General features: G+C 44.9%; 2 protein-coding genes across 12 annotated transcripts in view; one reads left to right on the top strand and one right to left on the bottom strand.

Moving 5' to 3' along the window:
• The window catches only part of LOC112234994 (cerebellar degeneration-related protein 2-like), a 28,707-nt gene extending 19,661 nt beyond the window's left edge, over nt 1–9,046 (top strand). For all 8 annotated transcript variants that reach the window (XM_042327660.1, XM_042327658.1, XM_042327657.1 and 5 more), the window contains 4 exons: nt 4,819–4,931; nt 5,860–6,008; nt 6,316–6,480; nt 6,657–9,046. In XM_042327660.1, the coding sequence (XP_042183594.1) occupies nt 4,819–4,931; nt 5,860–6,008; nt 6,316–6,480; nt 6,657–7,644 (1,415 nt within the window). In that variant the 3' untranslated portion in view covers nt 7,645–9,046. The remainder of the gene's footprint in view (nt 1–4,818; nt 4,932–5,859; nt 6,009–6,315; nt 6,481–6,656) is intronic.
• Nucleotides 9,006–26,869, bottom strand: LOC112234978 (rho GDP-dissociation inhibitor 1-like). 4 transcript variants are annotated; one of them, XM_024403328.2, is made up of 6 exons: nt 26,715–26,869; nt 13,906–14,101; nt 12,256–12,342; nt 11,459–11,535; nt 11,203–11,266; nt 9,006–10,772 (listed from the first exon to the last, which is right to left on the bottom strand). In XM_024403328.2, exons 2-6 carry the CDS (start codon nt 14,093–14,095, stop codon nt 10,573–10,575), a joined length of 618 nt encoding a protein of 205 aa, XP_024259096.1. In that variant the 5' UTR covers nt 14,096–14,101; nt 26,715–26,869; the 3' UTR covers nt 9,006–10,572. The 4 variants fall into 4 exon arrangements, with proteins under 4 accessions (XP_024259096.1, XP_024259100.1, XP_024259097.1 ...); XM_024403332.2 differs by having other exon boundaries at nt 12,256–12,339; nt 26,715–26,856; XM_024403329.2 differs by having other exon boundaries at nt 13,906–14,098; nt 26,715–26,856.
• Between the last annotated feature and the right edge of the window lie 479 nt (nt 26,870–27,348).

Here is a 27,348-nt window from a genome sequence, read left to right as displayed (position 1 = left end):
TCAACAATGGAGATGCTCCCAAAGAATCTGTTTGGAGATGCTTGTTGAAAAGGCACATAATACACACAAACTTTTCCATTCACCCAGGGCTTAGTCTGATAATACATCCCTCCTATAGAGTAACACACCCCTTTGTATCTCTTCCTCAACTGTTTGATTTAGTTAACTCAATTGAACCCCAATCGTCTGTCTCTTCCTCCACTAATGGCTAGATAGACATAGATGAGGGCCTGTGTAGTCTCTGCTCTCACTCCCTGTGTATTGATCTGGCAGAGCAGTGTCTCCCACCTCTGGTCTTATCCCCATATTTCGAAACAGAACGGGAAAGAAGCTATTGTTTTAGCATTTTAAATGTCCCCACCAGTTATAATATAGGTCAAAGCTGTATTTTCCTAGCAATCAGTCATTGTAAAGGGTAAGGTTGGTATATTAGGATAGTAGGCGGTGTGAGTTCCAGATGGTGGGATGAGGTACAGTATTTGTCCTCCCCCAGCCCTCATCCTCCACATCACCCCATTGACTGATGACCCAGAGAACAAAAGTAGCTTTGCGTCTCATCAGTGTTTCCCTGGTCAGGGTTTGGGAACCAGGTGGGTCCTGCTGTTCTGCAGCCAGCAGCAGGCTCGATCTCATCTCACAGCGTTTTCCAAAATGGAGAGTCGGAGCATTAAGCCCAGCTGGATGATCTGTTTAGGGGGGCCTCAGACATGGCCTCTCAGGCTGGGATCAGAGATTTCAGCCTGGGGGTTAGAGGGATTTGAGGCGACATGGCATGTAAAATTGTAATAGTACAGTTTTAGCATGCTGTTCCAACCTAGGGAACAGCATGCTAAGACAGCCAGCAGCATAACACCCTGCATACCACTGCTGGCTTGCTTCTGAAGCTAAGCAGGGTTGGTCCTGGTCAGTTCCTGGATGGGAGACCAGATGCTGCTGGAAGTGGTGTTGGAGGGCCAGTAGGAGGCACTCTTTCCTCTGCTCTAAAAGAATATCCCAATTCCCCAGGGCAGTGACACTGCCCTGTGTAGGGTGCTGTCTTTCGGATGGGACGTTAAACGGGTGTCCTGACTCTCTGAGGTCATTAAAGATCCCATGGCACTTATCGTAAGAGTAGGGGTGTTAACCCCGGTGTCCTGGCTAAATTCCCAATCTGGCCCTCAAACCATCACTGTCACCTAATAATCCCCAGTTTAAATTGGCTCATTCATCTCTCCCCTTTAACTATTCCCCAGGTCGTTGCTGCAAATAAGAACGTGTTCTCAGTTAACTTACCTGGTAAAATAACGGATAAATAAAAAGGGGTCATATTGTATTTGCTATGGTCTATTTCCACTCACTTTCACACAGAGTGAATATGTGATTATTATGGAAGTGATCTGTATTCAGGTCTGCTCACCTATTGCACTCAGTGGTCATAATCATCAGCTCAACATGTGTATCCTGTCTGTCCAGGTGGTAGGGTATGATGTCATAGTTGTAGCAGCTGGTGCAGTGTGGTTGTGATGTGCTTCCATGATGCTATATGAGTTATACACATCCGAGGGCATAAGGATGATGCATAGCCACACGTGCAGAAGGCTGCAGTGCACATGAGCTGTGTGTGTGCCAAGGTTGCCATGGGGAGATGTCAGTTTCAAAGTGTCATTGCTTTGTCCTGTTACAACTCTTATGTTATTCACTTGTATTCAATGAAGTGGGTACATGATTTCTCTTATTTACCGGGATATCTCTTACCCTCTCAGCAAACTCTGATTCTTATCCGTTTGCCAGCACAAACAACCATTGTGTGGCAGCGTTTTGATTAAGGCACAACCATAAGATTACATAACTTTTAAGCTTAAGACAATGTGTACCAGGCACTTTTGTGTTGGTCACGTAGCGTCTGTGTTGTAGTGATTTATTTGGAATGCTCGCTCTATTGTCTCACACACAAGAGCTGGTACTGTTTATAATACAGACCCTTATCACTCTTCTAGTTCTCTCTAATGGTCTGTCCATTGTGTTAAAACAGGAAGATATGGTAGCCTACAGATGAGCTAATTACATTTTTAGCTACAGTACCAGTCAAAAGTTTGGAGACACCTACTCATTCAAGGGTTTTCTTTATTTTTTACTATTTTCTACATTATAGAATAATAGTGAAGACATCAAAACTATGAAATAACAAATATGGAATCACGTAGTGACCAAAAGTGTTAAACAAATCAAAATATATTTGAGATTCTTCAAAGTAGCCACCCTTTGCCTTGACAGCTTTGCACACATGGCATTCTCTCAACCAGCTTCACCTGGAATGCTTTTCCAACAGTCTTGAAGGAGTTCCCACATATGCTGAGCACTTGTTGGCTGCTTTTCCTTCACTCTGCTGTCCAACTCATCCCAAACCAACTCAATTGGGTTGAGGTCGGGTAATTGTGGAGGCCAGGTCATATGATGCAGAACTCCATCATTCTCCTTCTTGGTCAAATAGCCCTTACACAGCCTGAATGTGTGTTTTGGATCATTGTCCTGTTGAAAAACAAATTATAGTCCCACTAAGTGCAAACCAGATGGGATGGCGTATCGCTGTAGTCATGCTGGTTAAGTGTGCTTTGAATTCTAAATAAATCACTGACCGTGTCACCAGCAAAGCACCATTACCACTCCTTCATGCTTCATGGTGGGAACCACACATGAGGAGATCATCCGTTCACCTACTCTGCGTCACACAAAGACACATCGGTTGGAATCAAAAATCTCAAATTTGGACTCATCAGACCAAAGGACAGATTTTCACTGGTCTACTGTCCATTTCTTTTGTTTCTTGGCCCAAGCAACCCTCTTCTTCTTATTGGTGTCCTTTAGTAGTAGTTTCTTTGCAGCAATTTGACCATGAAGGCCTGATTCTCGCAGTCTACTCTGAATAGTTGATGTTGAGATGTGTCTGTTACTTGAACTCTGAAGCAATTATTTGGGCTGCAATCTGGTGCGCAGTTAACTCTAATGAATTTATCCTTTGCAGCAGAGGTAACTCTGGGTCTTCCTTTCCTGTGGCAGTCCTCATGAGAGCTAGTTTTATATCATATGTTTTTTTTGACTGCACTTGAAGAAACTTTCAAACTTCTTAATTTTCCATATTTATTGACCTTCATGCCTTAAATTAACGATGGACTCTCATTTCTCTTTGCTTATTTGAGATGTTCTTGTCATAATATGGACTTGGTCTTTTACCAAGTAAGGCTATCTTCTGTATACCACCCCTACCTTGTCACAACACAACTGATAGGCTCAAACACATTAAGAAGGAAAGAAATTCCACAAATTAACTTTTAACAAGGGACACCTGTTAATTGAAATTCATTCCAGGTGACTACCTCATGAAGCTGGTTGAGGGAATGCCAAGAGTGCAAAGCTGTCATCAAGGGTGGTTACAATAAAGAATCTCAAATATAAAATATATTTTGATTTAACACTTTTTTTTTTTTGGCTATTACATGATTCCAAATGTGTTATTTCATAGTTTTGATGTCTTCACTATTATTCTACAATGTAGAAAATAGTAAAAATAAAGAAAAACCCTTGAATGAGTAGGCGTCCAAACTTTTGACTGGTACTGTACGTGTTGAAGACGGGCCTCTTGTCCTCTGCCTCTGTCCCTTTTGAATTGTTAACTCCTGTTGCCATTCATTGTATTATCTCTGATGCACATGCGCGCACACACACAGCTACTGCTCCAGACAGCCATACTATAATTCAACTCATGTTCCTTAGATGTGTACTGTGCAGCAGCATGGTGTTCCCCTCTGTTGTGTTCCTGTTAGTGCTGACACCATGCACTGTGCTGATTTAAAATGCTGCATTCATGTTCTGTAATCGAGGGTCAATTGTTCTCAGTTTAACACCCCCTCTCCTCCTCCCACTGTACTGTCATGGGCTCTGAGTAGTGGGGCAGGCATGTTGGAGCCAGGAGCCAGCACAGCTACCCTTTCATCCTTACTCTCAGTCCAAGTAGGCCTCGTCACTGCAGCACCCGATGAATAATGGATCCATCAAGCTGCTGGTGGAAACCAAGTGACTCGCTGCCCTTATCCCTCCCAGGTCTAAAATGGGATCATGTTTGTATGTGTGTTTATTTGTGGAAATGTCTGTCAAAGCAGATTGAGAGCAAAGATGTGCTGGAGTTGATTGTTTAACATTTTCCCCAGAAACCAAACTTGTTGTGACAATAAAGATGTATGTGTACCAATTGGTGCAGCTAAAACCTTTACGCTTGTATGTACAGACTGTACAGCCGCTCTTCTTTTTGGAGTGGGGTAATACGAACTAAGAAGGATATCTCTGTCATTCTGACCAGGAGTAATGGTAAACAAGTTCTGAGATGACCTGTATTGGTGTTTTGCCCTGTGTAATCCAGACAGAGCCTGTGCTAACTAGGTTTTCTCCCTTATCCTCCTCCTTTCCCCTGCAGTCAGACTCCATTTTCTTGAGCTCATCTTGGCAGAGATCACAGAAGCTGGTCTTAATAAGAGAAGATGGAGGATTATTTTTTTCTTTACTCCAGCATTGGAATTGAATGAGGGGATTTTCTCTATTGCTCGTTCTGATTGAATTTGAAATGAGGGGGCGAAGTCTTAAATTCATCACTTTAAGGAAAGCCAGAAAGCATTGCATTAATGGAGTTAAAACATTCCATAATGATCTAATGCAACACTTTAACTGAGCTGGGCTAATGCAGCAACTGACAATATTACTGGTGGATGAAATGTGAATGAAAGAGTTAAAATAGTTTTTCTGTATCCAGACCAGTACTCTCTCGACCTCTTCTCTGTCCCCTCACAGATCTGCACCTGGCAGCTGAGCTGGGGAAGACCCTTTTGGAGCGCAACAAGGAGCTGGAGGACTCCCTACAACAGATGTACATCAACAATGAGGAACAGGTGCAGGAGATCGAGGTATAGCATCATTACCACTTTCACTAACTATGTGTGAGTGTGTGTACATGTCATGATTGATGCTGATGTCATGAATGATCCTGCAAAGTGCCCTGCCCTACCTCTTCAAACCGTATCTTAAATAATCCTCCTCATCACCTTGACCCCCCAAAATAAACTGAACCAGCACTTGGCCCCTCCCCCCTTTCTAGCTCTGACTCTACAGATAGCTACTTTATTGAGGAAACATTTACTTTCTATGCCTTATTGTGGTTGTCCCACCTAGCTATCTGAAGATTAATGTACTAACTGTAAGTTGCTCTGGATAATAGCGTCTGCTAAATGACTGAAATGTAAAAATACAATTAAATGTTGAATTGCTGAGAGGCCATATTGTCAAGCATGGCACCGGACTGGTGTGTTAGCTGGAGTATGTGGGTTTTAAACTACTGACAGTGCACTTCATGGTCCTGCAAAGTGGCTCTTCTCTCTAGGCTAGCACAATTACATTCTCATTGATGCGCCATCAAGCCAATTAAACCCTGCAGAGCTCTGATAGGAGTGGAGCAGAGTGCAGCTGCATAAGAGAGGGATAGCGAGTGTGTGTTTCCTTAGTGTGGGAGAGGGGAACCCACTGACTCTGAGCTAGATCTGCCACCTCATTAGACAACAAAGACTGGCCTCCTTATTAGGCAACAACAAAGCTGCCTGCTATTTTGCTTAACCATCATGGAATACTGTCATATCTATGTGACTGATTTAAAAACACTTTTTACAGCAGTCTCTTGCATTGGGCGTGTCTCAGTAGTCTAAAACAGCTTCCTCTCCTCCTCTCCATCTGCACTGATGTAACCTATAGATGTCCAGTTATTTTATATCCATTTTAGACTCTTTAGATTGTCTCCCTGTAAGGTCCATGTCTTCATTCACATGTCTATTCCCCCTGCAGTACCTGTCCAAGCAGCTGGAGATGCTGAGGGAGATGAACGAGCAGCATGCCAAGGTCTACGAGCAGCTAGACGTGATGGCCAGAGAGCTGGAGATCACCAATGAGAAACTGGTTATAGAGAGCAAGGCCTCGCAGCAGAAGATAGACAGGTGAGGGTTAATACTCTCCCGAGTTGTTCTCACTGCTATGATCTACAATATGAACATTCACTCTATGTAAGACTGTACCATGACCTCTTTCTTCACTGTGTTTATACCAAGGATTTGTAAGAAATATTTCGTTTAAGTGTTAACAAGCTTAGTTCTTGAATGGTTCCTACTGTTCACAGTAAATGAATGCGTCTCACCTTTGTTTTTGTAACACAGGTTCAGTATAGTCACGGTACAGTGTTGTACATTATGTTGTGATGTAAATAAGATTTAGTCCACTTTCGTGTGTGTGTGCGTGCGCTTACAGGTTGACGGGTACCATGGAGACACTGCAGGCTCAGGTGGATACCATGACAGCTCGTGTGGAGGAACTACGTACACTAGAGGAGCTGAGGAACCACAGAGAGGAGCGGGAGCGACGCAAGACTGTCCACTCCTTCCCCTGCCTTAAAGAACTCTGCACTGCACCAAAGTACAGTAAAGAGCAATGCTCTATGTAGTCTCTCTTTCAAAAGTCCAAAGTACTGTATGTGAAAATATGCTGAGTACATTTGACAAATGACCTGAATGTATGGTGTTCAGATTACATAAGAATGCAATCTCTCTGCTGTATCCTTGTGCTCCTCTGTGTGCTGTATCGCTCTACAGGTATGAGGATGGCTTCCTGGTGGCCAACCCCGGCAGTGTGGACCTGGTGTCTGAGCGTGAGCGCCGGCCGCTGGACGAGGAGAACGAGCGTCTAAAAGGTGTGGTCTCCTCCCTGAGGTCCGCCATGGTGGCAGAACGGGGCCGGAGGGAGGGGGCAGAGAGGGAGTGCACAGCTGTGCTGCAGGAGTTTGAGCTTATGGAACAACGCCTCCTGGGTGCTGAGGGCTGCCAGCTGCGAGTGCAGGAGCTGGAGGCGGAGCTACAGGAGATGCAGCAGCTGAGGAGGTCCCGGGTCTGTCTGTTGGATGAGGGTCTGGAGCAGACCCTGCTCAACAATGCCCCTGAGACCGACACACCCGAGGAGGGACCGGGGCAAAAGGAGGGAGGGGAGGGGACAGGGGAGTCCGGGGGGACAGGAGGAGGGGGGCAGCAGGGAGGCCCCGTGAGGAAGAGCTGCAGCGACACAGCGCTCAACGCCATCTCGGCCTGCGACGCCTCTGGCAGGCGACAGGGCAGCTACGCAATCCACGCCAACGGCGTGCGCAAGCGGGGCATGTCCATCCTGAGGGAAGTGGACGAGCAGTACCACGCCCTGCTGGAGAAATACGAGGAGCTGCTGGGGAAGTGCCGGCGCCACGAGGAGGGCATGTGCCACGCGGGGGTGCAGACGTCACGCCCTGTCTCCAGAGACCCCTCCATGAAGGACTACAGCATGGCCACCCCCGGCCCCTCAGCCATGGCTGCTGCACCCCCCACCCCGCCCCAGACCCCCTCCACCCCAGAGGCCCTGGAGGGCATCAGCCGGCAGGTAGACCAGGTGGACAAGAGGCTGGGCCAGAACACCCCAGAGTACAAGGCCCTGTTCAAAGAGATCTTCTCCCGCCTGCAGAAGACCAAGAGTGAAGTGAACTCCACCAAGGGAGTCCCCAAGGGTAGGAAGACCCCACGGGTTGGAAGTCCTAAGGGAAGAAAGTCCAAAGACAAATGAGCTGCTTTTGTGATACTAGTGAACATGACCTCTCCTGATACTACTGAACATGCACTGAAAACAATGGGTACAAAAGCCACAGATTTTCTTTCAGAATTAGTTTCTCTTTGTTTGACTGTTTGTTCAAAGTGGTCACTTGATGACAGGTTACCTGTACTTCTGCACTGGGGAAATGATACAATCTACTGTGGATGATCCCCTCAGCTGTTTTATCCATCTCTCTGGATACTGCCACGTTTTATCCATCTCTGGATACTGCCATGTTTTATCCATCTCTCTGGATACTGCCACGTTTTATCCATCTCTCTGGATACTGCCACGTTTTATCCATCTCTCTGGATACTGCCACGTTTTATCCATCTCTCTGGACACTGCCACGTTTTATCCATCTCTCTGGACACTGACACGTTTTATCCATCTCTCTGGACACTGACACGTTTCACCCATCTCTCTGGACACTGACACGTTTTATCCATCCCAATATGAATGAATTGTACAGCTGATGACATTCATCATCTGGGTAGATGAAATGCCTTGATTATTGACCTAATTTAAGATAATTTGACAACCTAGTTGTGCACTAAAATCTGTTTGCCCTGTCTTTGTTCAAGACAATCCGGTACCATGTTTAAATGACTGAGCGTGTATACTGAGACTGCACTAATTTTATTTAAAATGTATAAATAATTGCTATTTAATGTTTTTGATGACTGACAATGAATAATATGTGCAGAGCTATTCATAAAATGTTTTCAAATACAATGTAGTTAAATATTCCTGATCTCAGTAACACTGTTGCCTTAACATCTTAGGCTTTACGTATGCATCTATCCAACATATACATTGGTTTTGAAGCCAGTAGACTTCAATTGAGGGAGCCCATGGTACTCAAGGTAGTAACTTGTTCTAAAATAAATACTGTATGTAAACTGTGAATTTACCTTTGTAAATTAGGTTGTCCAAGCTAGAGAACTGAGGACCTCCTGATGATGCACTGCATAGAAATGGAACTCTCAACCACACTTGACTAAGCTACTGTAACTGTGCTCTCTAAGCACCATGGGTACATCTCCATGACTCCTTGTTTTCTGGACTGCTTATTTCAAGTGCACAAGGGGCTCTAGCTGCCCTCTTATCAGTACTTTGGCTTTTTAATATTTTCCGTGTTCTCTTCTGCTCTTCATTGTGTACAAACGTCATGTGAGATGGGTTTTCTATGCATTTGTAGACGATCATCTAAATGTCTAACATGGTTCTGTTCAATGAGAACGGTTGCTGGTGTGTTAGATGGAGCCTGATAGAAGGGTAAAGATGGTTTATAGAACATTGTACTTTAGAGCTGGATCAATAACAGAACCGTGTAAAAAGTAACATGACTTTATTGATTAAAAAGACACCGGGACCTCCAGTCTGAAGACTTTCATGTGACAGGTGAACAGTGTTCTCCAGGTGGCACAGAGGAGTAGATATAAAGAATCAAAACCATACTGAAACAACGATCCATTGAAACCAAACAAAGCCCGAGCCCGACATCACAGGTTATGACGTTGAAAAATGGAGTGTAGAAAAATATAACACTGTTATGTAGTAGTAAGAGGTCTTGGCTGTTCTCGTTCTACTTCAAACTCTGGGTCTGTCCACAAGTTAGACCTGACCTAAAACATCAGGTTCAAATAACTATTTGATGTTGAGCTCCCATTCTGAAAGTCAACAGACCTTAGCAGAGAGCAGCTGGTGGTTGTAAAGGCTAGAGGCACAGCCAGTTCTGGTAATCCTGGAGTTGATTCATACTCAAGGTGAGCAGATTAACAACCCTTGTGTGACATTTCTCTCTGCTCACAAGGGCCACCAGCAAGGCCCCATATGAGACGCTACTGTAATGGAGTTAGTGACTGGAAGAAGGCCTCAAGGTCTGCTTCGAGGGCATTTGACAAGGAGCTCATTTCTTAGTCTGCACTGAGACCACCTGATGCCGTGAGGAGAGAAGGGAGCAGAGATGGCTGCTGTTCACTTTCATGGTCTACTTCTACTGGCTAATCTGGAAAGAAGGTACAAGCATCTCAATGGTCTGATCATCTGTTCGCACCTGCACTCAGCCTAAAACTCTTTTACTCAAACCCTGTAGGAGGCTCTCGTAACAATCTGACAGTTCTGTTCTAAAGGCAAATGGCTCTTTGTGATCATTTCCTTCATTGTTAGTTCTACGGGAATCCTCTTTAAGGCCACATGGCTACTGAATGAACTAGGTAGGGAGGTGAAAACCCTGACCAGGAAGAGGCACACTTGCACCTTCAGCAGGTGGTCACAGTGCCTCTGGTGGACTGCCGGTAAGTGCTGTTCATGCCACCTCTTAACGGTTAGGAATTCACACTAGTTCCAGAATAAACTAATTGTGTGGACTCTGGTACATATAATCTGCTCAAAGGCTTTCCACTGACAGAGGGCAACATCCCCAACAAAGAGTACAGAGTGTGGACCTACCACAGCCTTTAACACACAGCAACACCTTTACAAGGCAGATCATGGTTGTATAAAACAAATCAGCAGGAAGGGGGGTAAAGAGGGGATGAAGGGTAAAGAGGGGATGAAGGGTAAAGGATGGAATTCACACAGTTGATTGACATCCATATCAAGAGCATTAACAAATCAATCTTTCATTAAAAAAAAAGTTTATATACAAGCTAACCAAAACAAATTCATGATTGTGCACATGATTTGCTTTCTCCACATATTCAATACTCAGCATCACAAGGAGTGTGTGGGGGGTGGGGGGGTGGGGTGAATGGCATGACAACGTGATTGGAATGAAACTACTGCAGGGATTGGGGCGGACGAGAGAGGAATTTGCCTTAATTACTTATCACATTTATGAATTCAAAATAATGGAGGGGGAATAAGAAGAGGGGGAAGAATTAAGTTGACTGGGACTCAGTCTTTCCACTCTTTCTTGATGTTAAGGTTCCACTCCCAGGAGAGGTGGTCGTGCTTATCGTCATCGGTGAACTTGGACTTGATGTTGTAGGTGCCGCGGGCCAGCATGCCTTTAGGGGCCTCCTCCAGAGGAGTCAGGAACTCGTACTCTGCCGGCCGCGGCCCGTAGCTCCCCACCATGTAGTCTGACTTGTCAACTACACAGAGAGAGAGAAAAGAGAGGGACTTAGATTTATTTTCCAAAGTTGCCTGTTGACAAAAACTTCTCTGCGTCATCAAATACAAATACTATGGCCACTCCGGAACTATTAACAAGTCATTTAATGACCGTCTAGGAATGCCAATGTAAATACCTCATCTACTAACTTGAGCTATTTACTGTGCACAGGCGAATACAGTCACCTGAGTTGACCAAGCCACTCCCAACATCCAATCCCAGATACATCCCTAACCCCTGTCTCCGATGCACTTGTTGTGGACATCTGAGATAATTGGATAAGTATAAGCAATATGGTCATATCCCCATGTTGTCCTCTAGATGGAAGGTACACTATATTGCTTAACCTTATCTGGCCTTCTCAAATCCTGACAGTAGACAGAGCAAGAAAATGAAACAGCAGAACTTACCCTTGACTCCTTTCCTGTAGGTCTGCTGGGCATACTTCAGCCCCGACACAATCTCCTTGTTGACCTGCAAACAGAGACAACAGTCAGTGATGAGGTCACATCCTCTTTACACATCCACCTTTCGGATAAGACAGCATCCCTTTCATGATGGGACATGGTGTGTATTCAGCTTACAATTGAATTTCAATGTCCAAAATAGCTTGATAGTGGCCAAGCTGACACTGGTCATGTTAGAAAAAAGGCCAGACTCATTCACCTTGAAGCTGATCTTTATCTTGTACTCCACGCCTTCCTTCAGGACAAAGGACTGTTTCTTAAAGGACTCCAGGTCTCCTGAGGAGGTTGAGCAGAGAGAAAGAGGTGGCCAGACCACAGAAAGAGAATGTCAGAGACCCTCAGGCAGAGTGAATGCAGGAGGAGTCTATCATTTTGTTCCAATATATGTAATGTACAAAGTTCTCCCCTGGAAGTAATTGTGTTAGACTGGATGGGTGAAAGGTGTCAGATCAGTGATTCAGCATCTTTAAAAATGCGAGCACAAAGGCAGGATTTTCTAAGTGTTCCAACAGGGTTGTAGCCTGCTATTATAGTGTCCACTAGATGGCACTTCCCTGTATGTGAGTTCAGCTCTATGGCCCTGGTTTCTTCCCTGTAGGTAGCTCTACAGGCCATATGAGGGCAGAAGAGTCTCAAACCAGCAGAAGAAATGCCTCATTAACTTGAATAATAAAACCAATCCATTAGGAATGGCCCATGGAATATGTCTACTGGAAAACATTTGTTTGTAAACCATAGGTGGCCAGGTGTTGCGGCTACTATGCACAATTGCGTCTACTATGAGGCAATGTCTTGTGTCCCCCCCAATGGTAAGCTTTAGTTCCACCCTCACACATTCATATGGAAAATATTACATGTGCTCACTAAAAAGGCTTCTTTTCACACGAAAACACATTAGAAGTATTTCAATATGGAGCCTTTTCTCAAAAAGTGCACCTCTGTGTATTCTGAAACACGCCCTCTAAATACCAGTACAACCAGTGCTGCTCTACTCACCCTGTAGGTCAAGGGTCAGGGGCAGCGGCGCCGTCTCACACATCAGGGTCAAGCGTGTCACCTGGACATTGGGAGCGTTGGGGTCTACTGGGAGAAAGGGAAAAAAACAAAGCAAAGTAGAAAAATGTAAAAATAGTTCATGTTAACACAAAAAACATTGACTATTATAAGCAGTGCATGTTTAATTCTTTAGAGTCTAAGACATTGTGGGGTTAAGATGCTCATACTATGGATCATTTAACTATTTGATTTAGAATTTTAGGACACCTTTAGGTAATATTTTTTTTTAAATAAAAGTTTGATTTAGGCCTTTAATACTAAAGCCCATAGAAACGCATTGAATAACACATTCATGATTGGAAAAAAGGTCAGTCAAAAACAAAATCATAAGAAATAAGGTTTTAAAGTTTCAGTCCTAGATCTAGGAGATGGATAAAAAAATATTTTAAAACTCTGGAAATATATATATTTTTTACATATTTAACCATTTTTATGGGTAGGCACATACTTCATACTTCCATTTGTTTTTAAAACCGGTGACACAAAATGGGTAATCTCCCCTTTCAATGGCTCCCGAATGGCGCAGCGGTCTAAGGCACTGCATCTCAGTGCTAGAGACGTCACTACAGACCTTGGTTCGATTCCAGGCTGTAACACAACTGGCCGTGATTGGGAGTCCCATAGGGCGTCGCACAATTGGCCCAGCGTCATCTGGGTTAGGGTTTGGCCGGGGTAGGCAGTCATTGTAAATGAGAATTTGTTCTTAACTGACTTGCCTAGTTAAAAAAAAAGAAAGAGTGGTCATCTAGGTCAAACTGTTCTGACGCTACAGACATTTAACATGAGAAGACATTGTCCAGATGTCTCATGGTCTGACAAACATTGTTCAAGCTGTGCCAACTTTCAGATGCGGAAGTACGACATCGGAGGATGTGGTGGATTGAGATGCATCCAAATGCAAAAAAAAACTTCTCTCTAGCTTAAATGGAATGATTTTGATGGGGATTTTTTGTTATGCACCGGTGCGTCAATCAACTCAAAGGGGCTAAGTCAATAGGCTAAAGCAGAAAACTACAACAGTTCATGAAGAACAGTTCAACTGTGAATAATGACATTTGCAACAGATGGGAGTATCAGACATAAAACAATGTGAAAATATTTCTACCAGCGATCAGTGGTTCATCTCAGTCTTTGATACCGCAGCTCTAACTAAAGCCCAGGTGGCTTGGCCTCCTTTCCAGTCAGCAGCCTGTATCTTGCCAGCCTGTATCTAGTTCACAGACTGTTGCAGGTGTCAGCTACTGACCCGCCTGGGGGGGGGGGTAACTCTGTCACTGCTGTACCCACTGAGCACCAAGACTGCCAGCCTGTTGCCCTCTCCCACCCTCTCTTATGGTATTTGCAAACTCATTCAATTAAATCCCTGAAAACAAAGCCTGCTGAAGGACTTGAAAGTAGGAGGGAATTATAAGAAAATAAACAAAGATGGTTGCACGAGATGTGCATTGTGGATGTGGGTTTGTTTGTTAATCAGGTCGAGAGGGAGAGAGAGAAACAGTCTGCAGGGCTGGTGTTTCCAAATGACATGAGTGTGTCTGCAGAGTGTGTGCGTGTCTCTACAACGTGTGTAATTGGAGCAGCAACACAAACCTGCAGCCGCGGCGGCGTTCCCCAGCAGGGCCTCTTTGTACTTGCGCAGGCTCTCGTCGTCCTTGTCCAGCTCCTGGATCTCCTGCAGACTCTTCTGAGCGGGGGGCTTGTAGTTGACCCCGCCCTCCGCTTCCTCGTTGGCCGCTGCGATGGCGGCCAGCTGTTCCGGGGTGGGATCCTGCTCTGCCATAGTCTACTGAGAGCGAGAGAGACACAGGTCAGGAGGTTTGGTCCAATACGTTGAAAATAGATCAACAAACTGCAAGGCAAAACACTGTAAAACACTGTAAAACACTGTTGTTGCGTATTGAGCACAAAACACTTTAAAAAAAAACCAAGGCACTGTCTTACTGAAAAATGTAAACGCCTTTATTAAGTTACATCGCAGGAGGACAAGATTAAAAACAGCACACCTGAGCGTACTCCCTGAATACTTTGTGAAGGTTGAAAAATTGGTCCTCCCTACAGTACCTCGTCTTCAGGTAAACCACTGGTCTGAAATGACTGCATTGGTAAAAGACGTGTAGTAGAGACCTCACATGCTACTAACTAATGAATCATGTGAGATTGGTTACTTTTACAAGGGAGGGAGGAGGTAAGGATGTATTTCCAAACTATTCAAGCAGGGCCAGAGTTTGAAAGATGGTAGCAGCAAAGATGGTTTAGTATGAACCAATAAAAATCCCAGATCACGCTTGTAGGCGATGTCATGGCGACATTGGCTAGCTAAGTTAATGCGCAGAAACACGTCATCAGGTCTAGTGGTCGTCTAGCGTGGATGTGCAGGCCATCAAATCAAAGGCACTCCTTCGATATAAAGTTGTTTTTGACAAAAATGAAAACGTGTCACTTTGTCGAGTAACAACTAAGGAATACTTTTGCACTTCTCAAACCCTGGTCTGGCCTCCAGTCTGCTTCGCATGGGTTCCCGGAAGTCGTGTGATATTGGGCCTCTGGGTTTAGAAACTATGTGGTAGCAGTCAACACGCCACTTCCCAGATGCTCATTAGGATCCTTTAAATAAATCTGATTTGCATGCATTGTGGGGCAGGCACCAGGTTAATAGGGTGTCCTGGTAGATGATTATAGATTTCCATCCTTCTCTCATTGCACTTTGACCTCAGCAGCCTCATTGCTGCTCTGAAACAATACCTAATCACACACACAGAGCCAGGGCATGTGACTGAGCCTAACCAGAACCTTCTATTGTGATAAAGATCTCTGGGCCTGATTCACATGTCCTGGCTTGGACTACATTGGACACAGTCCCAGCATGGAGGTCAGACCAGAGAGGGGCCAGCGCTGTACACGCGGGGGGGGGAACCACGGTGGGCTGGTTGGTCAAAAAGCAGAGCTTCATCTCAACTCAAACCCTCTCCCTCCCTCCCTCCTCTACCACGCTGTAGTGAGCTACAGTCAAGCAGATAACAACATGCTAATGTGGGGAGCAGCACCCAGCTGCACTGCATTACCAGTCAACATCAATTAGGGTCTGGTGAGAGTGATGCTACGCAGGAATCAGGACAATGATATTAGAGGGAGGGTCCTCTTGCCAGAGAGGTGGGTGTCGTGAGGAGAGAGCGGTTGGTGTTGAAATCAACCTTTCCCCACAGATGGGGAAGGGAAAGAGGATACCTAGTCACTTGCAAAACAGAATGCATTCAACTGAAATGTGTCTTCCGCATTTAACCCAAACCTCAGAGTCAGAGAGGTGCGGGAGGGCTGCCTTAATCGACATCCCTGTCATCGGCGTCCAGGAGCAGTTGTTGTTGGGGGTTGACTGCCTTGCTCAAGGGCAGAACGGTAGATTTGTCCACCTTGCCAGCGACCTTTCGGTTACTGGCCCAAAACTCAACCACTAGGCTAGGGGTTCACTTTTTACTCAGGCCCCGGTCCTAACATTGGGGGTTCATCCCGCACCACCACTATTTCTATGGGTACAAGCACTATTCATGACACAAACTGTTCACACCCCTCTAGTTAGCGAAGATAACATTTTTGTTGCTTTAAAGCTAATTTCCTGCAATTCTACACATTTGGTCATGTCTAATGTTTATTCATGTGTTATTTGAGTCACTCAGACATTACAACAAAATCTATGTGCTAAAAAACCTAGCTAAAAAATCTTTAGCCGACATGGCGCAGTTGATCTTTGGACATTTCTGACATAGTAGCGCTCCAAGGTATACAATGACTATACAATGACTGAGGAAAACTGATGATACACTACTCAATTTCTAAACCGCACCTTGTGCATTCTACTATTACAGCGGACACCCCTTACCCCACAGTTTGGGAACCACTGCGCTAGGCTACCTGCCGGTTAAGTACTGTAGTGAAATAGAGGCCTACGTCTAGCTGGTGTAATACCTCTGCTATACCGAGGTGATTTCATAACACTGCTGCTCTGTACTTTCTGTCTCCCTTCATGAAGACTGGCCTCCTTGTTCTTCGTGGTATTGTGAGTGATTGGCACAGAGCGCCTCTCTGTATCCGTGTACACACCACAGACAGTCAGCAGCGTAGTCTTCAGTGGTAGCAGTTCAGCGTGATGGCGCCAATGCCATGCTGCATTTTATACTGATGCATTAGTGATTTACTGCAGTACTGCATCTAATACTTTAAAAGCTTCACTTTACCACAGACCAATAGGTTTTTCCCCACAGCAATAAATGACAGGGTAAAAATCTTAAACTCTGCACTGACAGGGCAGGTCAAGGCTACTTCTAGTGCTTGTATCAGCTTACTGTACTTTGTTAAGTGGAATTTCAACTGAGAGACTGTAAATCCATTGACTCAATGTGTTACTGGTGAACTGACACCAGCTGGCCCCAATTACATTGCAACAAAGCTAATCAACTTGGCCTGTGCTGTAGCACTGTGTAATTACACCGTAATACACAATTGTGTATTAGTGTAATACAATCAATTAACTAAGCAACATTGAGTATCTCTGACAAATTGTAAAACAGAAAATGGCAAGAGCAAGAATACTACTTTGACAAAGGGCCCTGGCAGACCTCCACAACACAGAACGATGCCAGTATGTTTGTGGATGTCAGTCAGTTCACAGGAAACCACCTAACCAACAACGAGACAGGAAGCCTAGGCTATGCTATATATCACACACTGTCATGCTCATGCAGCAGTCGAGTTTGAAACACACTTGTTCAAGGACCGTAGTAGCTCACACATTCCAATATAACAAGAGAAAATTTAGCAATGGTAGAAAAACATAACAAAACAAGCTACAAAGCCACGTAGAAAGCCTTGGGGGATGTGTGAAAGATGTTATTATTGGGCTACACACAAACACGCAACTGCAAAGAGAAAAAAAACAAGTTCAACATTGATGTTGTGCCATGAGCAAGGCTCCAGATGTTGAACACAGACGCCGGTATTACCTTGGTGACATAACACACCATAAAAAACCCAGCTCAACACGCAATCCCAGCAATAGTACATTAAAATCACACCACTGCAAACAAGGGCTCCTGTCTGGCTCTCAAACCTCTCACCACACTAACCAGTTCCACCCCCCTCCTCGCTCTGTAATCTTCTCCCTCCCTCTGCCCCTCTCTGTTTTGCATAGCGCCTGACAGATGGACCTGCGCCAAGCAGGAACAGGGAGCACGTTGCACCGTTTTTCCGCAAACAGGGCCTCTTCACGTTCTCATTAAAGCAGAAATTCCTGTTCTGTTAGCAGTAGTGTGTTTTGGTAGCTCAGCTGTGCAAATGTGTGTGAAGTTGGAGAAATAGTGAGAAGGACTCGTTGTTAGGAGTGGGAGGACGGGAACAGATTCAGGGATACTGTGCCATCTTTCTCATGTCATCTCTAGTTGCTCCTCCTCATGTGCTAGCCTAGATCCAGACCTGAGCCTTGGTGGACTGCCGCTACATACCGAGTTGTCCCCCAGAATTGGTGTGGTGATAAATGAGAGGGACATACTTTAGGAGTGCTATATTTCTCTGCTGCTAACTCACACCACAACACAGCCCCTCATGACTGGCCTGCTGTTGGGTCAAGCGGCTTCAGCTGGAGGGGATGTGTGCTTCAGAATAAGTGGGTAGATAAAAAGAGGGGGTGAGGTGGGGGACATCAGGAATCAATCAAATCAAATCAAATTTTATTTGTCACATACACATGGTTAGCAGATGTTAATGCGAGTGTAGCGAAATGCTTGTGCTTCTAGTTCCAACAATGCAGTAATAACGAACAAGTAATCTAACTAACAATTCCAAAAAACTACTGTCTTATACACAGTGTAAGGGGATAAAGAATATGTACATAAGGATATATGAATGAGTGATGGTACAGAGCAGCATAGGCAAGATACAGTAGATGATATCGAGTACAGTATATACATATGAGATGAGTATGTAAACCAAGTGGCATAGTTAAAGTGGCTAGTGATACATGTATTGCATAAGGATGCAGTCGATGATATAGAGTACAGTATCTACGTATGCATATGAGATGAATAATGTAGGGTAAGTAACATTATATAAGGTAGCATTGTTTAAAGTGGCTAGTGATATATTTACATCATTTCCCATCAATTCCCATTATTAAAGTGGCTGGAGTAGAGTCAGTGTCATTGACAGTCATTGACAGTGTGTTGGCAGTAGCCACTCAATGTTAGTGGTGGCTGTTTAACAGTCTGATGGCCTTGAGATAGAAGCTGTTTTTCAGTCTCTCGGTCCCAGCTTTGATGCACCTGTACTGACCTCGCCTTCTGGATGACAGCGGGGTGAACAGGCAGTGGCTCGGGTGGTTGATGTCCTTGATGATCTTTATGGCCTTCCTGTAGCATCGGGTGGTGTAGGTGTCCTGGAGGGCAGGTAGTTTGCCCCCGGTGATGCGTTGTGCAGACCTCACTACCCTCTGGAGAGCCTTACGGTTGAGGGCGGTGCAGTTGCCATACCAGGCGGTGATACAGCCCGCCAGGATGCTCTCGATTGTGCATCTGTAGAAGTTTGTGAGTGCTTTTGGTGACAAGCCGAATTTCTTCAGCCTCCTGAGGTTGAAGAGGCGCTGCTGCGCCTTCCTCACGATGCTGTCTGTGTGAGTGGACCAATTCAGTTTGTCTGTGATGTGTATGCCGAGGAACTTAAAACTTGCTACCCTCTCCACTACTGTTCCATCGATGTGGATGGGGGGTGTTCCCTCTGCTGTTTCCTGAAGTCCACAATCATCTCCTTAGTTTTGTTGACGTTGAGTGTGAGGTTATTTTCCTGACACCACACTCCGAGGGCCCTCACCTCCTCCCTGTAGGCCGTCTCGTCGTTGTTGGTAATCAAGCCTACCACTGTTGTGTCGTCCGCAAACTTGATGATTGAGTTGGAGGCGTGCGTGGCCACGCAGTCGTGGGTGAACAGGGAGTACAGGAGAGGGCTCAGAACGCACCCTTGTGGGGCCCCAGTGTTGAGGATCAGCGGGGAGGAGATGTTGTTGCCTACCCTCACCACCTGGGGGCGGCCCGTCAGGAAGTCCAGTACCCAGTTGCACAGGGCGGGGTCGAGACCCAGGGTCTCGAGCTTGATGACGAGCTTGGAGGGTACTATGGTGTTGAATGCCGAGCTGTAGTCGATGAACAGCATTCTCACATAGGTATTCCTCTTGTCCAGATGGGTTAGGGCAGTGTGCAGTGTGGTTGAGATTGCATCGTCTGTGGACCTATTTGGGCGGTAAGCAAATTGGAGTGGGTCTAGGGTGTCAGGTAGGGTGGAGGTGATATGGTCCTTGACTAGTCTCTCAAAGCACTTCATGATGACGGATGTGAGTGCTACGGGGCGGTAGTCGTTTAGCTCAGTTACCTTAGCTTTCTTGGGAACAGGAACAATGGTGGCCCTCTTGAAGCATGTGGGAACAGCAGACTGGTATAGGGATTGATTGAATATGTCCGTAAACACAACGGCCAGCTGGTCTGCGCAGCTGGTATGCTCTGAGGGCGCGGCTGGGGATGCCGTCTGGGCCTGCAGCCTTGCGAGGGTTAACACGTTTAAATGTCTTACTCACTTCGGCTGCAGTGAAGGAGAGACCGCATGTTTTCGTTGCAGGCCGTGTCAGTGGCACTGTATTGTCCTCAAAGCAGGCAAAAAAGTTATTTAGTCTGCCTGGGAGCAAGACATCCTGGTCCGTGACTGGGCTGGGTTTCTTCCTGTAGTCCGTGATTGACTGTAGACCCTGCCACATGCCTCTTGTGTCTGAGCCGTTGAATTGAGATTCTACTTTGTCTCTGTACTGGCGCTTAGCTTGTTTGATAGCCTTGCGGAGGGAATAGCTGCACTGTTTGTATTCAGTCATGTTACCAGACACCTTGCCCTGATTAAAAGCAGTGGTTCGCGCCTTCAGTTTCACACGAATGCTGCCATCAATCCACGGTTTCTGGTTAGGGAATGTTTTAATCGTTGCTATGGGAACGACATCTTCAACGCACGTTCTAATGAACTCGCACACCGAATCAGCGTATTCGTCAATGTTGTTGTCTGACGCAATACGAAACATCTCCCAGTCCACGTGATGGAAGCAGTCTTGGAGTGTGGAGTCAGCTTGGTCGGACCAGCGTTGGACAGACCTCAGCGTGGGAGCCTCTTGTTTTAGTTTCTGTCTGTAGGCAGGGATCAACAAAATGGAGTCGTGGTCAGCTTTTCCGAAAGGGGGCGGGGCAGGGCCTTATATGCGTCGCGGAAGTTAGAGTAACAATGATCCAGGGTCTTTCCACCCCTGGTTGTGCAATCGATATGCTGATAAAATTTAGGGAGTCTTGTTTTCAGATTAGCCTTGTTAAAATCCCCAGCTACAATGAATGCAGCCTCCGGATAAATCGTTTCCAGTTTGCAGAGAGTTAAATAAAGTTTGTTCAGAGCCATCGATGTGTCTGCTTGGGGGGGATATATATACGGCTGTGATTATAATCGAAGAGAATTCTCTTGGTATATAATGCGGTCTACATTTGATTGTGAGGAATTCTAAATCAGGTGAACAGAAGGATTTGAGTTCCTGTATGTTTCTTTCATCACACCATGTCACGTTAGTCATAAGGCATACGCCCCCGCCCCTCTTCTTACCAGAAAGATGTTTGTTTCTGTCCGCGCGATGCGTGGAGAAACCCGCTGGCTGCACCGCTTCGGATAGCGTCTCTCCAGTTAGCCATGTTTCCGTGAAGCAGAAAACATTACAGTCTCTGATGTCCCTCTGGAATGCTACCCTTGCTCGGATTTCATCAACCTTGTTGTCAAGAGACTGGACATTGGCAAGAAGAATGCTAGGGAGTGGTGCACGGTGTGCCCGTCTCCGGAGTCTGACCAGAAGACCGCTTCGTTTCCCTCTTTTTCTGAGTCGTTTTTTTGGGTCGCTGCATGTAATCCACTCCGTTGCACTGGTTGTAAGGCAGAACACAGGATCCGCATCGCGAAAAACATATTCTTGGTCGTACTGATGGTGAGTTGACGCTGATCTTATATTCAGTAGTTCTCGGCTGTATGTAATGAAACCTAAGATGACCTGGGGTACTAGTGTAAGAAATAACACGTAAAAAAACTGCATAGTTTCCTAGGAACGCGAAGCGAGGCGGCCATCTCTGTCGGCGCCGGAAGGGGGGAATAGTATATAGTGACAAACAAGAGGGTGAAAAACAGAAATCATACTGTTGAGAGTACTAGGTTGTGAGTCAGGGTGGCTAGAGTTTTAAAAAATAGTACAATGCAACAATTATTATGACAACCTTAAAAGAAATACATATTTTAGTAGAAAGTTACAACGGATGTGAGGCACCATCCGAGCAGTGACCCACTTCAGTCTCACACGTTTATCAGTGTGGCCATTGCTTGGCATGACTGCCTAATGCCCATAGGCAAACAAGTAGACTATAAACACTGTTCAATAGTTGGCAGCCATCTCATACTCAACACAGTTTGGCTTGCATAGAATAAGTTATTGGAGCACGATCAGTTTCTGGCTTGACCAACCACGTCAAGATAATGATTCATATGCGATCTTCACTAAGCACGAAATGGATGATTGGGTCAATTATAGGTCCACTGAGCTCAATGAAATAGATTAGGCCTAGTTCAACAATAACATAAGTCCCAATACACATTTATCCAGCAGCTGACATGGCACAAATACTGACTGACTACGGAAATAAGGCCTTGTTCACTCGTCACTGCTAAGTGACATGTTTTGGTGTAACTGAGGTATAAATGCAGGTAGTGATCGGCTTATGTGTCAACATTGAACCCCTCACACTGGTTCTTACCACTGGCTGCTAAATAAATACCAATAGCTTTAATTGGAGGGTTATCCCCATTTGATCAGGTTCAGGAATAGTCATCCAAGCACTCTGGTTTCTAGAGTAGCTGACACCCAGATTAGGGCTGTTCCTTATCAACAATTAGAGCAGTAAGATTATTGTGACAGAGATTACTGCTAATAAGGCATTGGGGAATAGCAAAGGGGAAGTGTTTGGGGGTGTAAGTGGTGACACATCAAGAGGATTCCACTGACAAACCTCTTTGGTGTCCTATAGAGATTCAAGGGCCTTCATTACCAAATTTAACATGGGCGAGACACGCCTCCTGAGTTGATAAAAATGGCTAAAGATATTGTGGTTGATGGAGGCTTTCTGTAAGCAGGACACAAACATAAAGAAATTCAGCACAGGTCAGAGTTGGAGGCAAAAGTGACAGGAACTCAAAGACAACGCCTTAAGTTCTTCTTTTCCTTCAAAGTTAGATCCCTTTAATCTTAAAATCAGAAGATTTCTTGGTCAGAAACCAGATCTTAATCCCCCAAAAAAGGCAAACAAGAAAGGGTTCCTCAAGAAATTTACAGCTCATAAATCATTCTTCTGTAGTAAAGGTCTCATAGCTGTCTTTTCTTTTTTTGTCCAACTAACCCATTCACTGTGTACTCTCATAGGACTTCACCTTTGACATTTCACAGGGAAGAGTACAGGGAAAGGACAGCACAAGGCTGACAGCAATTTGAACAGAATTTTGATAGATGACAAGATACATTACTAAGGCGAAAATAGAAGCATTTACTGCAATCTAGTGTCTCAGCCATGTCCCAGTTCTAAGGCAGGGTAAAAAATAAAATAAAAAGTGATCACCCAAGTGTATTCTGCAATAGAGAACAGCTGGCATTGTCCAAAAGCTACAATTAGCTTTAAACCACAGAGGGGGAGGAGAAATGGCAATCAGGAAATCAAGGATTACGTAATCATTCATTGGGCTGAACTCCAGCTCCAGGCAGGTCTCTGATAAACCTACCTAATCACTGACACAACCGCCTCCAGGAACGTTGTGCTGTACCAACCTTAGATTTGGCAAGCAGCCTGGATACTCTTTTTACTCCTAATGTCACACACAAAACATCTATGGCTAGTTTGATCCTCTCTGTTCTGTGCTCCCTCCCTGCCATAGACCTAGCTCTGAGAGTGAACTTTAGCATTTCTCCCTTTCCTCCCCACAGGATGCCCCGTTTCATGTGTCCTTGTGATGTAGCTTTGTGACGCCCTTCTAGACTTGTGCCATTCACCAGAATGCTTGACTTCCTTGTGCTCTGCAGCACTTTTGTCAACTGTGATTGTATGTTTCCTTCATGTTCTGCCGACAACATGACTCACATCCGCCAGTTAGAGAAGAGAACTGTGTTTAACCACATGTTGGACTGCACTTAAACACACATAGTAATGCAAAAGGCTTCTAAATGATCCCCTTGACTTCCCCTGTAAGCCTTTCTCCACCTGACGTAAACCCCATTGCAGTCTTGATTTGTTAGCAGATATTCAGGTAGGCAACACTGGCTTGATGTAATGTCAGACACGCTGGGCTGCTGCACAAAGCAGAGGATGCAGCGCTAAATGCAGAACAGTGCCTTCAGGAAGGAGGATTGTGCCTGACAGAGCTGATGCAATGCAGGAGGCACTCATTTCGACAGAGTGAGACATGAATAAACAGAGCAGAGAGGAGTCAAAATTTGAGGAAGTATCAGACGAAAGAGAAAAAATATTCTACCTCAAGGGGGAAAACTAGAACAAATACGGTCTGAGCATTAAAAATAGCCGGTCTGAGAAATCACTCTGTATAGACACAGCAGGAAGCTGAGAGTGAACGGGAGTGCCAAGGTGCCAGATGAAAGGTCAGGGCTCTCTCCCTGCACGGTGGGGGGGCTTAGCGAGTAGCAACACATGCCCAGATTATGTCTGCCTCCCTTGGTAACAAGGCAACAGCATCCACTATGGACAGTAATAAGCCTGCTGTTGTATGGTGGCTCCATTCAGTTGGGCTTTTTAATGTGGCGCCATTGACAGAGCAATGACCTGATGATGGGTGGTACACTTGATGGCACCTAGTCATGTGGTCTGAGGAACATCTCAACATCGGCAACAAGAAACTAAATAGTATGCAGTGTAACATTTGCCCTCTGGTGGATGATAGCAATGACTAAATAAGGACATATCCAGCATGAAGGGAAGCCACTTCCTTTTGAATGAGGTGTATGTGAAGGCTGATATCCCCTGGGGGACATTTGGGGGTTGTGTGGTCTGTTGTTCAGTCTAAGCCACAGTACAATGAGGAGGAACAGCAGAAGAGAAGAGCTAATCTTTAACACTGCTGTATGTGTGGAGATGCTGGCCAGTGTCCTCGTTTCTAGTCCCTTGCGAGTTACAGCAAAAACAGAAGGGACCGACGTGCCACTTAAAGGCAGTAAGAGGACAGATAGCCAAATGGCTGAGAGAAAAGGAGTCACCATCAGGCCTGGTTCTTGTCATGACAGGCTATATGAGGGGGTGGAATGTGTGGGAGGCGTCATTAAATGCCTCCATACCTTCATTGTGGCGAGTTGTCTTTATGTAGACTGTGTGCTACGTAAAGTAGGCCATCAGATGGTGCTGTGCTCAGCCCTGAATTTAATCTCCTTTGGTTTGCTACAATTTCCCCAGCCAGATCCCCTGCCTTAATGCAGAGTGACAGGGAAGTAGACACAAGGAGAGAGAAGCGTAGTGATTACCCACAGCCATATAGCCTATCCTGTAATGGAGGTTAGAAATCAGCTAGGAGATAGATGGAAGCTTGCTCACTTTTAAGAAGAAAAATAGCTGTGCATCTTGATCATAAATCAGGTTAAGATTGGTTCCTGGAATCATGTGGAGTAATGTCCAAGGCATGTGGTTGTCGAATGAGAAGTTAACTTGCATCAATCCAGAGGCTGGACAATTCTCTAAAAAGTCCTATTAAATAACATAGCTTAGAAAACATGAAACCAATTATTGTTGAAAGGGGTGTACTGAAAAACATCACATCAGATTTCAAATCTCTAGTCCTACTCAAAATAAAAAAAGCCTGTAGAAAAACAGCATTTCGGATGAGAAAGCAATGGTAGTTGCAGTGGTGAGCTGCCATTGATTGGATAGTGGTAAAGGGGACAGATGCCCAAAGTATATCTATGGATCAATACCCCCCTCTCTCTACATTGCCACAAACTGACAGGGAAATACAAGATGTCACATGAACTGAATAACAGACTTGTGAAGCCGTAACGCTGAAAATATGACGCAATTTGGCTTGAAGTGTATATCAATGAAGTCAACATTACATGTCCCTGGACCTCTGGAAAGATAAATATTATGTAGAGTTGTTTTTATTCCTGTTGCATAGAACATTGTAAGTTAACAAAAACAAGGCTAGGGGACCTTTGAGCTGCTGAACATCCAGCAGATGCTATAGTGTTCTTATGTAGGTCGATAAGCGCAACAATTGGAGCAGCCAGGCTGTTGAAATGTTGGTATGTTTGGTTTACCTTACAGATACTATAAATCGTTTTACTTAGTGAGTGAACTACCTGTAAATGGATAATACTAGGAGTGAAGACCTAAGACTCGCCCTGGCCTACTCTCCAACAGAAGGAACTAGAACTCTACCGCGCCATGCGTCAGAAACAGGAAGAAAAGGCTTTACGTTCGGAAAAAGCCAGCCCCCGTAGTTTTGCAAGCATGTCACCGCCAGTCTATCGGGTTACTGGGCCTAATGATTTTCAGAAAAGACACGTTTGTATGGCATAAAAACACGTCCTAACATTTAGGCTGACTGGGTTTAAAAGTTGCATTATTTGAAGTGTGCCAGTCAGTTGGTGAGTCCTCCTGGATCCGTCAGTGAAATCCGAACTTCACTAGGCCTATTTTAAATACACATCTGTATCAAACTCACTTTCAGAGAGGGTTTATATTTGTAGCGATTTACAGGATTCGCTCATTCCCCTCAATCAAGTTTAAGAAAAACATGTTCAATGATGAATCACCGCGGAAAATGAACTTCCATTCCAGGAAGTGTCGTCTGCTGACAGAACGTGAGCAACTTTCATGCGATGAAAAGTTAGCCTATACATACCCATTCATTGGGTCTGATAACTTTTTTCTCTTGAATAGTGTTGTTTTGAAATTCATTTGACTTGCTTAGTCAACAGGATCTAATCACAGATCAATTTAGTGGATATTCACAAGGATATCCTACCTCCATGGAAAGAGATGACTTATCACTGTATAATTAAACTGGTAGCAACCGCAGAGCAAACAGTGACATCAGTTTATGGTCTGCGTCACAATTAAAATGAGTAATCTACACTAGTCGAATTAAACTACACATCATGAAGTTGCTAGTTAGCATGTAACAAGTTGCACTAGTAACCAGAACTCGCGACTTTGTACTACCAAAAATTGACGTACAAATGAGCTATCAGCGTTTGAACTTAAATGTATAGACAAATGTTTGAAAAGTTGATTAAATATTTTCTCGGACCTTACCGTTATGCTGCTGCTACACTGGAGTACGCGCCACTGAATGGCGAGGAGGGAGCAGCTCAAATCAAACGCACAGCACACTTCCGGGAATATTGACTCGCACTACAAAGGCTGTAAGAACGTAGGCGGGCGCTCAGCAACAAACCTGGTGTAAAGTGCACTAGTCAGGTAAATGCTCCTTACTAAAACTCGCAAATGTATTTGTAGACTAGAATACACGTATAGTAAATTAGCGCAATTACCTTAAGTGTGAAAATTCGCAGCCAATCACGTAATTTGAGAGCTCAGACGGGACATGAATGACCTTATCAAGTACACGGCGTAAGAACAGACCAACAAGTTTTTAAACATCAGTAATGGACAGACTGCAAAATTGACAAAGTAGCCTTAGCAAAGCAATGTTCACTCAATGAACTATGCGGCCATCTAGTGGTTTAGCCTAGGTAATCCAGTCACTCATATATCCTTTGGATCTGGGCGACATGCAACAGTTTGCTAATCAAATTGTTCGCAGTTGCCTCAATTGGCCGAATTCTAGTAAACCGACAGGATATTTTACGTTGCCAAATGACAAATCTTTAGTTTCCCATGTCCTAGTGCACCGTTGGGTGCAGTGCACTTCAGCTAAGATTTGCAT

This window comes from Oncorhynchus tshawytscha, linkage group LG09, assembly GCF_018296145.1.
Source record: "Oncorhynchus tshawytscha isolate Ot180627B linkage group LG09, Otsh_v2.0, whole genome shotgun sequence".
Lineage (NCBI taxonomy): Eukaryota > Metazoa > Chordata > Actinopteri > Salmoniformes > Salmonidae > Oncorhynchus > Oncorhynchus tshawytscha.
Note: the sequence above shows the minus strand (reverse complement) of the source record. Positions and strands in the feature narration are given on the sequence as shown.